At 41.4% G+C, this 13,761-nt stretch overlaps 2 protein-coding genes across 3 annotated transcripts; one reads left to right on the plus strand and one right to left on the minus strand.

Annotated features, from left to right (window-relative positions):
• The first annotated feature begins 5,503 nt into the window (after nucleotides 1–5,503).
• Nucleotides 5,504–8,474, plus strand: LOC123443738 (mitochondrial carrier protein CoAc1). The gene is made up of 7 exons (XM_045120255.1): nucleotides 5,504–6,437; nucleotides 6,530–6,615; nucleotides 6,735–6,942; nucleotides 7,080–7,209; nucleotides 7,672–7,856; nucleotides 7,944–8,075; nucleotides 8,175–8,474. Exons 1-7 carry the CDS (start codon nucleotides 6,270–6,272, stop codon nucleotides 8,283–8,285), a joined length of 1,020 nt encoding a protein of 339 aa, XP_044976190.1. The 5' UTR covers nucleotides 5,504–6,269; the 3' UTR covers nucleotides 8,286–8,474.
• Nucleotides 8,475–8,961: 487 nt separating this feature from the next.
• On the minus strand, nucleotides 8,962–13,462 carry LOC123443739. Of its 2 annotated transcripts, XM_045120256.1 has the most exons (5): nucleotides 13,373–13,462; nucleotides 12,701–12,877; nucleotides 11,986–12,126; nucleotides 9,709–9,897; nucleotides 8,962–9,567 (listed from the first exon to the last, which is right to left on the minus strand). In XM_045120256.1, the coding sequence occupies exons 2-5, from the start codon at nucleotides 12,852–12,854 to the stop codon at nucleotides 9,236–9,238; spliced, it is 816 nt and encodes a 271-aa protein (XP_044976191.1). In that variant the 5' UTR covers nucleotides 12,855–12,877; nucleotides 13,373–13,462; the 3' UTR covers nucleotides 8,962–9,235. The 2 variants fall into 2 exon arrangements, with proteins under 2 accessions (XP_044976191.1, XP_044976192.1); XM_045120257.1 differs by lacking the exons at nucleotides 11,986–12,126; nucleotides 12,701–12,877; nucleotides 13,373–13,462 and adding an exon at nucleotides 10,173–10,420.
• Nucleotides 13,463–13,761: the final 299 nt, after the last annotated feature.

Raw genomic sequence — 13,761 nt, forward strand, 5'->3', positions numbered from 1 at the left:
TACAAGCCTCGCTTTTTCACCACCTCATTGACTTTGTCTATGAATGAGAAGTTTTTAGTATTCCATATGGAAGATACTTATGAGGAGTAGGTATTATTGTGGTAAATACCACTCTTTGATGAGCGAGTGCTATTCTTCATTACTTGCTTCCTTTTATGTGAACCAACATGAGTACAAGAGGCACTCTACCATGGATTTTGGTTCAGGGCCCAAATAGGTTTTAGCAATTTGGAGAAGAAATATATGTCGACAAATGTAGACTTATGTTATATGATTCTCGAGAAATCAATGAAATTTGTGGAAATGTATTTATTCCTTTTAACTCCTTGTGATTTCCTACAACAATGGAGTCAAGGTGTTTCGATGTCCCGACACCAAAACATTTGTGCACATTTATGTCGGGCTTTGGATGATGAGCATCCAGTGAGGTGTCTTTCAACTCGATGTTGAATTACATTTACTAGTTGAGGATTTGATTTCCTCTATTTCCGCGGAAGCATATGCGAGATTATATCTCGTGTGGTCAGATTTCTCCCTCTCTTGCTCTCATTTTGGGAGAAGAGTGGTTTATCAGGTACCTCCACTCTTTCTGACACTTTACTGCAGGAATATAAAATTGAGTGACACCTTTGTCATCAGTAAATGTATGTGGCAGATTTGCAATGTGTTGCAAATATGTGATTCTAAACTTCTTGTTCATATTCTTTGAGTACGTGGATATAAGGACTGAATGTGAATAACATTCCTAATTTATTTCTTGGCATTCTTTGTGGTACTTATCTCCCCCTAATGCCAGAAATGTCCTTATTGCTGATGCAATCAGCATACGGGCTATGAATAATTTTGATTGACGGATAAATTGTCATTCCTCACTTAGATCCCTAATTTTCTGTGAGAGCCCATTGATGTATGTTGGAGTGGTGATATCGGTATGTAACCGAATTATCGCAGATAGGAAATACTTTGTTGATTTCCACATAATTACTAAAAAGGGGAAAGTAGTATGCTATGCAATTGGTATGATTTATATCATACTTACGGTGTGTAATGCCGTATTTTTCTAGCATGAGGCTAGTAAATCATGATTCTATAAGTTTGGTCATATTATTAATTTCACTATCTTTGATAAGATATTGAACTAAACCATTTTGGGTATGTACATAAAGTATTATATATAATCAGATATTTCTTGTGAAATGAGTTCAACAAAGTTGTCCATTCGAATGGATTTATCCCTTGTTTAGGATAACTTGCTCTTACTTTGAGAATCTGAGCAATTGATTTAGTTATATCATTCATGGTTTGTGTGACAAGAGACACACTAGAAATCATTTTATAAATGTTTCCTTGAGTACCATAAAGTATCTATAAAATACCACACAATGGTTGAGAATGCATATATCTTCTGAATGTGTTCAAGGAAGAATGAGTTGGCTCATTTAGAATTGTAAGGTGAGAGTTCCTTAAATTAATTTCCCTTATGGCACATGTGGTGCACATAAAATCTGATGATTTGGGAAATTTTGCAACTTGTTAAGTTGTGACCAATAGAATTGTCAATAATTTTCTAAACAACCCCAAACCTCGATTGTAAGGCTTAAAACCAAATATTTTGTAAGATTTAGAAAATTATTGTGTACGCAACAAAACTGAGTATGAATTGATTCATACATGCAAAAATTATCAAATATAATGTCCAAGAAATAGGATATTGGACATTTATACTACATGTAGTAGTACGGCTATAGGCAAACAATATTTTGTGAATAATCGGGATATTACATGAGGTCTCCCATATTACGGAAAAATGAGTTATGCAAACATATCATAGGCACAAACGAATTGATCATTCTTTTATTGCACTATATTTTTGGTTCTCCTTCTGATGAAGATTCGAGAACATCATTTACCAGAATAGTTTCTGGTGTATGTTTGCAAATTTTCAAATACCACAATGAACTTATTTGCCTTTTAATAAACTCATGGTGTGGTTTGACCATATGTTTGAGGGTTTGGTAATCATAGGTACGATATTCATGTAACCACACATTTGACAAACTTGAGAGTTGTCTTTGTAATCTTTTTAAAATGATCAATTACTAATTAAAAGGTAATTATGGCATTGGTTGTCTTTATCCTCCACTTTACTTTGAATGCCTCATTGTTCTATTTTGTGACCACTGACATGCATGGTATTCTCAATGCTAGCAAATATTTGAAGCACCCGTTGGGTGAATATGATGAGTTTAAGAAATAACATGTTTCTTTACCATGAAAATGGTAATACCATCATAAGGAGATGTAAAGTGTATCAAGGGCTTTTCGACCTGATCTGCATATGAAAATGTCAGATCATGAGATCTCAACTTCAAGTTTATTTTATAATTACCAAAATTGTAAGTTGCGATAGACTTGAGGTCTTGAAAAATTATTGGGTGATCATTCCAAATGTGCTCGGGGCAGCATGTTTCTCTTAAGGGAAATATTCAAGGTGAATAAATATTCATCCATTATGTACTTAGTTTGAGAACTAAGTGAAGTTGGTGAGAGATGAAATACATATGATCATACTTAGCTATTAAGAGAATAGCCATGACACATATTCCGAAGGTGAGGTTATAGTAGCAATAATACCTCGGGTGGATACAACGACCGATGTCGTAAATCATCTTACAATAAATAATCTCACCTAACATGTACTTACTGTATTTGGAAATGTGAGCCATGCGTTACTTGAAAATGCTAATGCATTTATTTAATTTACTTCTAGGAGTAAGTGGCATCTATAAATAAATGATTTGTTTGAGAACAATCATGGTCAAGGTGATCCTTGGTGAACTTGGGTGTATCCTTCAATATAACACATGTGATTAAATTATTGCTAATGTTTTGGACTTCATTCTTGAGGAAGTGTGTGACTTTAGAGTCACTGCCAAAACGTATAGACTTGCATGCTTAACACTGGTTAGTCACTATGAAATTATAACCACGATGTCCTGTGGACCTTGCAAAAGTGTTGAGACACTTAATCATTGTCATAAATTATGTGGTCCATCATGATGGATGGACGACACTATAATTAGAAATATTGTCGTAGGCTTCATTGCTATGTATTTTACCAATGTAATAGAAGGTAATCACAAGTAAATGCAGATATTTATGTAGTTCCCTATGACATATTCAAGCAAAAAGAGGCTTGAATAATTGATATTGGTAGATAATACCATTCAACATGCAATAATCATGCATGAATTTGCTATGATAATAAATCATTTTAGTGAACAACAACAATTGCTTCAGAGGAGCAAATTTTAGTACGGCTGATGACATATAGCCATATGTGTAGACCTCAATTTATATAGGATAACACTTTAAAGATAATCACCAATATGGTATAGATCTCGCAGTAATAGAAAACATAGTCTGACTATTGTCAGTAGATGTTTATAATTCTATTACCTTATGTTATGCTAAATGTATGAAATCACTTTGAAGGCAATCATTTGTCAAAGTGACATGATGTAGACCTTGCAGTAATAGTGGATAGTCTGTAATTTTTTTTACAGTAGATGCCAATATTACCTTATGATATCTAGAGGTAGTCACATATTAATATTTGGAAGGGCACTTTGAAGGTAATCATCTTGTAAAACACAAGATGTAGACCTCATAGTAGTGATGAATAATCTACGAATTGTGCAGTAGATGTCATCAGTACCTTGTAATTCACAAATAAATGTATGTAGTCATATTGAGTATGACATTTTATAATTCTTATTAGAAATTTATTATGATTTGCAAGAAAATTTATTTCTATTGCAAAATCGTAGTGGTTGTCACAAATTGCATGCAATGCTAGAGAGTAGAGACAAAAGATGTCTTAAATTTTGAAGGAATATGATCTGGAATATAGGCAAAACATTCTTTTGCAACAGTATTACTGCGGTAATACATATACTTGTAAAAGTTAATTTACATACTTACGCAAAGTATATGAAGACATGAGGTCTTCAAATGGCAATTTTACCCGTTGCAAAATAACATATAACTATGTTATATGTAATTTATGATGAACTAAGGTTCTCCCACATCTAAATTGTACTAGTAGATTCACTAATTTGCTAGAGTGGTGATGTATACGAGCTACTCCATATTATATGCAAATAGTGCATAGTGTGGTGGCGGCCAGAACTTGAGTGCACATGGGCCTAACTGGTACTACTCCCACGTACACGTAACACAAGTCACGACCACATCCTGTGATGCCGAACGGATAAGGACGGAACAAAGCGACCACGTCTCGATCCCCAACTTCAACTGCACAAGCGAACGCTCCCATGGTTGAACGGTGGAGTCAGCGCAGAGAGGTGCTCCCGCCGTGCTCTTTCTCGTTGTAGGAGGCGCCGGGAGGCGGGTTCTAAGCACGGCGCCATTGGGGAGGCTAAGGGAGGCGGGCTCCCATGTGTCTGCGCGGAAGCCGTGCGGGTGGGAGGCCATTGCCGCCGCAAATCAGTGCAGGATGCGACAAGCTTCGGGTGACGGCTTCGGTAGCCGCGCTGGTGACGAGAGGTCTCCGTCAGCTACCGTCGGGCGGTTCCGGACGGCGCGCCGGTGACGGGAGGCTGCCGTCGGGTGGCGCCGCGCTACTGCCAGGCCACGCGCTGAGGCAGCATGGCGCGTGTGTGCCTCCCGGCGCTGTCGTTCCGTGAGAAGCCAGGCCATTGGCGCTCACATGTGCGCCGTCGTTTCCCGGCGCTTGACGGCAGGCTTGCCAGCGGAACGCCGAGAGCCATGAGGCGACGGTGAGCGCCCGTGCAAGGCGTGGGCGGAGGAGGGGGCCGGCGTCGGGGTCTTCAGGCGCGGCGCAACGGCGTTGACATCGACAATCGCGTGGTTGGTGTAGCCGTCCGCGCCGGAGCCGAAGTTAAAGACGGTGGCCCCGGTCGGTGTGGACACGAAGGCGAGCGCGTCGCCTGCGCGAACCAGCACGCGAGTTGCATCCGGGGCGCTCGTCTCTATTGGAGGTAGCGGAGGCGCGGTGTCGGCGGCCGCGGTCGCACGACGCGGACATGGGCCGGCTGTCTGCGGCGGCGGCCTTCGTCACGAAGGAGTCGCACGAAGAGAGAAAGAAGCGCAGACATTTTATTTCTTACCATTTGTCTGTTCTTTCCCTCCTATTCGTCTAGTTCTTCTCGTTCCGGCAATTGCCGGCGATTTCTTGCTCTCAGTAGAGGCAGTGCTGATAACGTGTTAGAGTAAAACGAGATTGAATGAAAGTAATGGACGATCAATCCTCTTTCTATTGATTCTCAAGTATATATACATCTGGAAGAGGTGCGAAGAAGATGTGTCTGATCGGAGGCATCCCTTCAGAACAGGTGCCTCTTGGCAATAGACATAAAAAGAAGATACTTTTTTTTAATTAATCTACTAATTAATTTCTAACAGAGTGGAGCCTCCCGTTTTGCGCACGTGGGATGGAGTGTTCGCCGGTGGCCACGCAAGGCACCCTCTCCACTTGGAATTTCTTGGAGAACAGCTCATCATCCCCCCACCCTGACTGCAAGTCCGCGCCACGGGTTCGCCCGAATCGATCCAAGGAATCACTGCCTACCAGACCAATCCACCCGCACCTGCAGATCCTCTGCGATTGATGAGTATTCCTCCCCCAGCTTCTTGGTGGAGCGACTTGGATGCGAGGGAGCTCTGCCCGGAGCCTTCTCTCCCATCTCCCCGCCCCCCGTAAAGGCGCTGCCGCCTTTCGCCTCCCGCCGCCGGAGATAGGCCCCAGGATGGGCTAGGGACTCCTCCTGCACCCACCAGCGGCGGGCCGGAGCCTTTTCGGATCTGCCCGTCTCCTCTCGCTCTACTTGTCTTGTTGGACCCTAGCACACTACTATATCAAACTGTTGCCAATACTTACCCTGCCTAAAGCGGCCGATTGGCCACGCCAATGCTGTGTCCGGATCCTGCTTATGCCACAACTTTCTCCTCTTTAGTTTTTTTTTTTTTTTTTTGATAACCTGGGAGCGAGCTTCTAGTTTATCCCGGGTTATCATATTCTCCCGTTAATGCGAGTCCCGAGGAGACAGACTAAAGCTTGGATTTGTTCTTCCAATTTGGATAATCCTATTTCAAGGACATATTCTTGGCAACACTCTGCCCTGTAAAATATATTCTTTGCCCTGAATTGATTTTGTGTTAATGTTACTAATAGTGCCGAGGAGGGCAGATATTACATATTCCCACCTGCCCACCCACTTGGAAACATGGGTTCCTCCCAAGAATCCACATTTTCATCGGCCTCAACAGCCGCACAAGTGAATGCTTTGGACTTACTACCTGTCTATGCCAAGGAGCTTATCGCTGGTGGTGCAGCTGGTGCATTCGCAAAGACTGCCGTCGCGCCACTAGAGAGGGTAAAGATCTTATTGCAGGTATGGACTGCTTAATGCTTGTGCTGGTTGCATGGGTATTTAGCTCCTTTATTAACTTATATTAGGAAAATATGTCTTCTGTTGCTTTATAGACAAGAACCCAAGGGTTTCAATCCCTTGGGATTCTCCAATCCTTGAGGAAGCTGTGGAAATACGAGGGAATTCGAGGCTTCTACAAGTAAGTAAAGTGGAGAGAACGCCTTAAACTCTGACTGTTGAATTCGGCGTCTTGATTTTGTAAGTTTTACTGGTAAGTTCAGCATACTTATTTTGATATTTTATTGATCGTTCGTGCAGAGGAAACGGTGCGAGTGTGCTTCGGATTGTTCCGTATGCAGCATTGCATTACATGACATATGAGCAGTATAGGTGCTGGATACTGAATAATGCCCCATCAGTGGGTACAGGACCTGTGGTTGATCTCTTGGCAGGCTCAGCTGCTGGCGGAACTGCAGTTCTGTGTACCTATCCTTTAGATTTGGCTAGGACCAAGCTGGCATACCAGGTATGTACAACCGTGCTGATTAGTGCTTTTCTATTTTGTATATGTAATAAAGAGTCACCTTCAATGGAAGTGCTATTGGAATAGCTTCTTGATCGTCACATTGGCTCATGGTTATTCTTATTAATTTGCTTCACTAGGTTTCAAATGTAGTCCAACCTGCCAATTCATTGGGAAATTTTGGCCGCCAACCAGTATATAATGGTGTAAAGGATGTTTTTAAAACTGTTTACAAGGAAGGAGGTGTAAGATCTTTGTACCGTGGGATAGGTATGTCGAGGCTATCAACTTACGAAATCATGTCTCTTAGCCTACTCAATCGGTGTAACTTCAGCTAATGTTCCATACTTGCAAAGCTTTTATGTTGTAACAAGGGTGCTATAAAAAAGTTCAGGTGAATGCTTGGAATGCATATGCAAGTCTATATTTCATCCATATATGGTATCACTGATTAATACTGTCACACACTGTCATAGTGGTTTTACGTGACCCTAAAATCAATTGCGAGGACTCGATATATGAGAGTAGTGTATGATGGGCCAACACATCCTGAAAATATATTTGAAATTACTTACATTACTTTGCCCAACACTGATCGGTATTTGAAATTATGTACCACTTAGTGCTCCACATGTGAAAAATCATGTATGTAGATGTTATGTGATGCTCATCTGCGCCATGGCATTACACAGCATGACAATGCATGACAATGAAATTTCAATTATCTGCCAGGCCCAACCCTGATTGGTATTCTTCCATACGCTGGCCTGAAATTTTACATATATGAGGACCTAAAATCTCGTGTTCCCGAAGATTACAAGAGATCTGTTATATTGAAGCTCTCTTGTGGGGCTTTGGCTGGTCTTTTTGGACAAACCCTCACTTATCCACTGGATGTTGTCCGAAGGCAAATGCAGGTATAATTCACATTGTAGTCATGCTAATCTATGGGGTTGTAAGTTCGATTGCACTTCTGATTAGCTTCTGACCTGTCATGTGTTCAGGTTCAGAACAAGCAGCCCCAGAATGCAAATGACGCCTTCCGCATAAGAGGAACATTTCAGGGTCTCTTTCTTATCATTCGGTGCCAAGGGTGGAGACAACTGTTCGCTGGCTTGAGCCTTAATTATGTCAAGGTAATTGAGGATTAGAGATGGCAGATATTGTTTGCTCTCATTTTTTTTTGAATTATATATCTTAAATATGTAACTTGTCTAAAAATTGATCCATTTCAGGTCGTCCCTTCAGTTGCTATTGGTTTCACAACATATGACATGATGAAAAATTTGCTGGGAGTACCTCCACGCGAGAAAGCTCATCCATTGACTGGTAACAGCAACAAATGAAGCAACATCGACCTATTTGCGCATTTGGGTCTCATTTATAAGCTATGCTACATATGATGGTCTTAATAGTGACTTAACTGTTACATTTGTAAGAATGACAGCCCAGTTGAGCATTTGAGCTGCTCCAGACTTGGATTTGATTGTGTACTGATTGTGTGTGATGAATAATAGAATTGATATATCATTTTATTTGTGATTGTGTTGCATTGGCAATACAAAAATAAAATTTGTAAAAATGTACTCCCTCTGTACCTAAATACTCCCCAACTACAAGTATTTAGGTACAGAGGGAGTACTTGTAGTTGGGGAGAACTAGTCTAGTTCTCCCCAACTACAAGTATTTAGGTACAGAGGGAGTAGATTTGAGCTGCGTTGTTGGGGCATTCACATATCAGCTGTCCCATAAATTGTATTTGTGACAGAGGTCGGCAAAAATGAAATGGTGAACCCTGGCTACTTTAAGTTTATGAATCAGTTCCCTATAGCTTCATTTGGTTCAAATCTTTTCATTGGCATCGCAAGGATCACATGACGATCTTTCTCTATTTCGTTTCTTTCTTTCTACAGCATAGAACCAGAACTTGAGTGCATTTTAAGTAACATCATACTGTTAACCAAGGGAAATTTGCCCAAAAAATTAACAAGGGAAATTACACTTCTTTTTACACTTGAAGCCTTCAAAAAGAAATTCAATTAATTCCTTTGATTCACATAAATAGGATCAAATCCATGAGTAGGAGTGACAATAATTACACAAAAATGAAACACATTTTTTTTTGTTGCATCCATCAACATTAAGGACAATCCCAAAATGAAATAAATCTCAAAAGAACACACAACTCAAAACTGTACACCATCCATCCACACCACAGGCACCCCATATGCAGGCCATTCAGTTTTCATGAAGACAAATGGATAAATCCGGCAGCTCTGCCACACGGAAGACGGAACTAGTCTTTCTTCTTGTCAGCTGGGGAGCAGAACCTCTCAAACATCATGGCGAAGAAGCCCACGAAGTCGATTCGGTTCTTGGGGTTGTCTTTCTCTGCCTCCCGTTTTACTTCGTCGGGCTTGTCTCCTTGAGCTGGAGTATTAGTTTCAGCAGCAGCCTCCACTGGAACTTGAGTTTCATCCCCGGTTGTTTCCTGCTGCTGCACAGCTGCCACAACAGCCTGAATTTCTTCCACGGCCTGGTCTAGGATGTTTGAGTCTTGGGTGTTGTCGGCAGAGGTCTCGCCTTCCTTTGTCTTCTCCTCGGCCTCGGCCTCTTTCTCTTTGGATTCTGTACAAATCCAAGATGATCCAAATCGTCAAAAACATCATCATTAGAGAGGTTTGATGATACAACAACAAGCCAGGTACGTACGTATTTGTCAGGAAATATGCTAATTTTACAAATTAGAATTGGATGAAAAGTTATTACCACGTTTTCCCAGATGTAAAACCTCAGCAACTTTTTCCATCACTTCTGGGTGGTTCTTAACCTTGTCGAGAACCGAATTGACCTTTTCCATCACATCAGGGTTGCTTTTCACCTTGTCTTTCGCCTTGTCGAGCATCGAACTTAAAGCATCCATGTCCTTCTCTCCTTGTTCTTCTTCACTTCCTTGACCTTAAGAAATTTCCCCGCGAAAAAAAAAGAAAAAGAGAGAGAAGAAATTAAGTAGTGTTCAGAGACTACACTTGGCATTTCAACTGAGGCATCACAAATCAAGAAACTGTAAAGCCCAAAGTTTGCATATGGACCCTAATAGTAGCCGGAGGAACATTAGCAAGCAGAAGGCTTTGGTAAACCGGATCTCTCAAAAGGACGAAAGAGATTCAGGGGCAGAAGCCTATCTAGTATAGGCTGAATCAAACTAGTGAAGAGGAACAAGAGACACTTACCAGTTGGAATCTTCAGATTTCGCAGACAATAAATGGGGAAAGCTAAGGAGACAGAAGCAAGCCGAAAAGCACGACCTAATAATTTGTATGAGGAGCTCAAGAATTCTGGGTTGGGATCTCCGAGTCGGACCAGGGCTCTAACGGAGCTCCTTGATCTGGACCAAGAGAAGCAGGCTAATAATGTCTTGGGCTGGGCACTATATATACAGAGACTGCACAAGTGCTGGTAGGGCAGGGCAGGAGGGTGACAGCTAAATACACTACTTACTACACACTGGCAAATCGCAGGCATTGATTGATTCTAGTATAGTGGTTGGTGGGCGATGATTTCGCATTACTGCTCGCACGATGCAGAGTTTTTGTATCATACAGCCCAACTGGGTCAAATAAAATAGGGATACACATCAATGTTCTGTCTTCTTGATACTAATATCTTTCTGCATTTGTTTTACTTGATCCGCGGACATAAGAATATACGACCTAACAGTTGGATCCTGCCCTGCCTTATTCACGAGTTTTGTTTCTGTTTCCTTGCTGGACGAATTGCGTTACATTAAGGATTTGGTTGTACCTAGTACAATATGCGTGTGTATCGACTATCAAGGTCAACGAACCATCTGGCGCTGGCGCTGGCGCTGGCACATGGACGCCAGCTACAAGGACACAGGCAACAACATGGGTCCTTGAGCTGTAACTGCCTCTTCTCTTCATCGGAATATATATTATAAACAAACATCCGACAATCTCTATATATTATTCTCTATGCTCGCAATCAGGGATGTTCTTACTACGTACAGTAGTATTTTAGCCTATAAATGACGCTTCTTTGCGATTTCGGATCAAGGGTGGCCCTCTATTCTATGGAGAAACGCAAACACAAGCTGGAAAATGGTGGTATCAGCTACTCCAGCGTCCTGCACAATCATTGTGCATAAAGTGGCTTTTCCTTGGAAGTAAAGCTGAAGACAGGCCGCCAAAAAATAATGCGCATGCAGTTCTTGCAAGTCGCAACTATGAAATGCTCAAATCTAAACTGTAATTTGATGGGTGGGCCGCCAAAACAGTAATCTTTCAAGCAGTCATTAGGATAAAGTTAAACGTAATATTGCGTTGGACGCAAACTGGAAAGATCACTTGTCAACTTAATAAAACTCACACGCCTTAAGCAGGCCTCTACAACGACGCACACAGACATATTTACATATTTATTAAGTTTACAGTATCAAATATCCAGCACTCAAATTTTAGTTTGTTTGATTGTTGCGCAGGTTCAAAAAAACAATACGTATGGTGGGAAAAATCTCACACATGACCTGAATCAACCTACTCTAGGAATTATGGATGGAATTAACTTCTGCAATCACTGCCTGTTACATCACCTTTTTTAATTACTCACATGCCTTGTTGATTTCCTTCTAAGGCCATATCAGAAAAGGATATCTCACCTGCGCACGGACTAGTGACTTTTGCCCATTTTCGTATGTGTTTTATGCTTAAGAAAGCGCAGAGTGAAGCAAACATCTACAGGAGTTTGTTCTCTGTATGTACTCCTACAACGTAAAAAAGAGAGCATGTACTGCCTCCTGAGTGATGTACTACAGTATTTTCTGTATTGCCTAAGCGTCCGTTTCAGTTTATAACTGTTTTGACCTAATTGGAAGATGAAAGTTGAGCTGCGCTATCGAATCATATGTATTCCAGGGTATAGTTTTCCGCGTGAAATGGTCAACCAGAATCGCAAGGAAATTTGCGATATTTGCATGTCCCGGAAATGTTCGTTTCAAGTGACGACCCTGAATTGAATATTATGTACCTAGTTCCTTTGAGCGGCTTGTTTCTGATTGGCCTCCAACGTCCTCCTTCGCTTTCTCAAGAATGCCTGAGCCCTTCTCCAAGATTGCTTCAATGCCGGCGTTCACATCCTCTTGAACCTTTGCTGCCCTGTCTTCAGCGTCTGTAGATGAGGCCCGAAAGGTCAGGGTGGAGGAAATTATTAAGGTTACATATAGCCAACTGTCTGTCAAGACTTGGGACAGCTAATTCGGGAGAAGTGCGCAATGCATTAAAAATTCTGAGAGCTAATATCAAAATTATTAAATTACATCATTTCAACTCTGAAACATTATAGTATGATTAAGTATTGCTGTTGTCCAGCTGTCTTGTTTATGTCAGTGTCAGAATTTTTCTTCTTCTGGTGTAAACGCAAAAGTGTTTTCAGAATAAGTATTTCTGTTTTCTGAACATATCTATTCATCAGAAAATAAGAGGATACATTAGCGATTCTATTTTCATTTGTTTGACTCGCGAGATGTCTTTACTGAACTCACCATGGGATTTGAGCAACCAAAAATACACCTAGTTATGACAAAACTCTACTGCTATCAGTTAAAGTAGTAGTACTTATTATGACAAACAGTATGAAAGGTTCAAGAGCTGAGATGATGAAGAGGTTTTGTTGGAAGCTGGAGGGGCATTCTTGTAAGAGAGCATCCTTTTGCCTCTAAAATGAACGAAACGAAACAACTAACCGTTCTTGGCTGATTTGATGCTTCCTGCAAGGGCACCAAAGCCTCCCTTGGCGCGATCGAAGAAGTCGTTCTTCCCGCGGCTATCTTTGTCCTTCTTGGGCGACGATGCATCGGTGTTTTTCACTTTCTTGGAATTCTTGCGCTGGAAAAACATTTCGTTCTGTGCTTCCTCTTACACTGCAAGAGTTGGTGTAAAAAAGAGCATGTATAAAACAACATACCGCCTGCTGTAGCGTACTCAAGAATGCTAAATGCTACAGCAAGTTGTACTGATCCATTGTTGTTGCTTCGGATCTACTCCCTATGTTCCAAAATAAGTGTGTCAACCTTAGCATAACTTTGCACAGTTGCACTAGTTGTGAATAACTTGTGTCTTAAAAGGTACAAGATGAAGACAGCAATCTCCTTGTAATAGCTAGCTTAGTTTGAATTTGGAAGCAAATCCATGGTTGTCCTGAAGCATTATCTGTATTGCCTCATGTAGCAACCAGGTTCGTTCATGGTTACTGAAAATTGAGGAGGGACCCAAGCAAAATGCGCTGATACTCACAACAAAAAGAAAATGATCCGACCATCTAACCACCTATATAACTCATTAACACCCATCTAATCATTCCAAAAAGCGCTAAAAAAGGAGGAAAAGAAAAGGGAGGACAGCAAGAGATATCTTACCTACTTTGCTGGGTACGATGAGAAAAATGGAGAGGAGTTGCAGCAGAGGAGAAGAGGGACAGGGGATATGCAGAGGAATAAAATGCTCCTCCCTTTATGGCTTCCAGCATTGGAGTCGTTGCTTCAATTCAATCGGATCCGGGCGCCCCAACCCGCAACCGGCAGCTTCGAAGTTTCCTGGCTAAAACTTATGAAACTGGTCATTGCATTTCTTTATCTAGTAAACCAACAACACGAGATCAAAACGCGGTTACTAGTTTATGAGCATGGTTTCTGTGTTGACTTAACCAGCACAAGCATGCTTATCGGCGTGTGACGACCACGTGTAGCGTGTAGGATTTGCAGGTAACAGGAAACTTTAAGTCGAGGCTGAAGTGCTACACAAGGAG

Source organism: Hordeum vulgare, chromosome 3H (genome assembly GCF_904849725.1).
Source record: "Hordeum vulgare subsp. vulgare chromosome 3H, MorexV3_pseudomolecules_assembly, whole genome shotgun sequence".
NCBI lineage: Eukaryota > Viridiplantae > Streptophyta > Magnoliopsida > Poales > Poaceae > Hordeum > Hordeum vulgare.

What these genes read in the sequence shown, in the direction of transcription:
- LOC123443738 (XM_045120255.1), top strand. Translation starts at nt 6,270, where the DNA reads ATGGGTTCCTCCCAAGAATCCACATTTTCATCGGCCTCAACAGCCGCA. An exon ending in GGGTAAAGATCTTATTGCAG is followed by an intron (nt 6,438 to 6,529) that starts GTATGGACTGCT and finishes GTTGCTTTATAG; the next exon opens with ACAAGAACCCAAGGGTTTCA. An exon ending in TGAGCCTTAATTATGTCAAG is followed by an intron (nt 8,076 to 8,174) that starts GTAATTGAGGAT and finishes GATCCATTTCAG; the next exon opens with GTCGTCCCTTCAGTTGCTAT.
- LOC123443739 (XM_045120256.1), bottom strand. Translation starts at nt 12,854, where the DNA reads ATGTTTTTCCAGCGCAAGAATTCCAAGAAAGTGAAAAACACCGATGCA. An exon ending in CATCAAATCAGCCAAGAACG is followed by an intron (nt 12,127 to 12,700) that starts GTTAGTTGTTTC and finishes CCTCATCTACAG; the next exon opens with ACGCTGAAGACAGGGCAGCA. An exon ending in TTTACATCTGGGAAAACGTG is followed by an intron (nt 9,568 to 9,708) that starts GTAATAACTTTT and finishes GGATTTGTACAG; the next exon opens with AATCCAAAGAGAAAGAGGCC.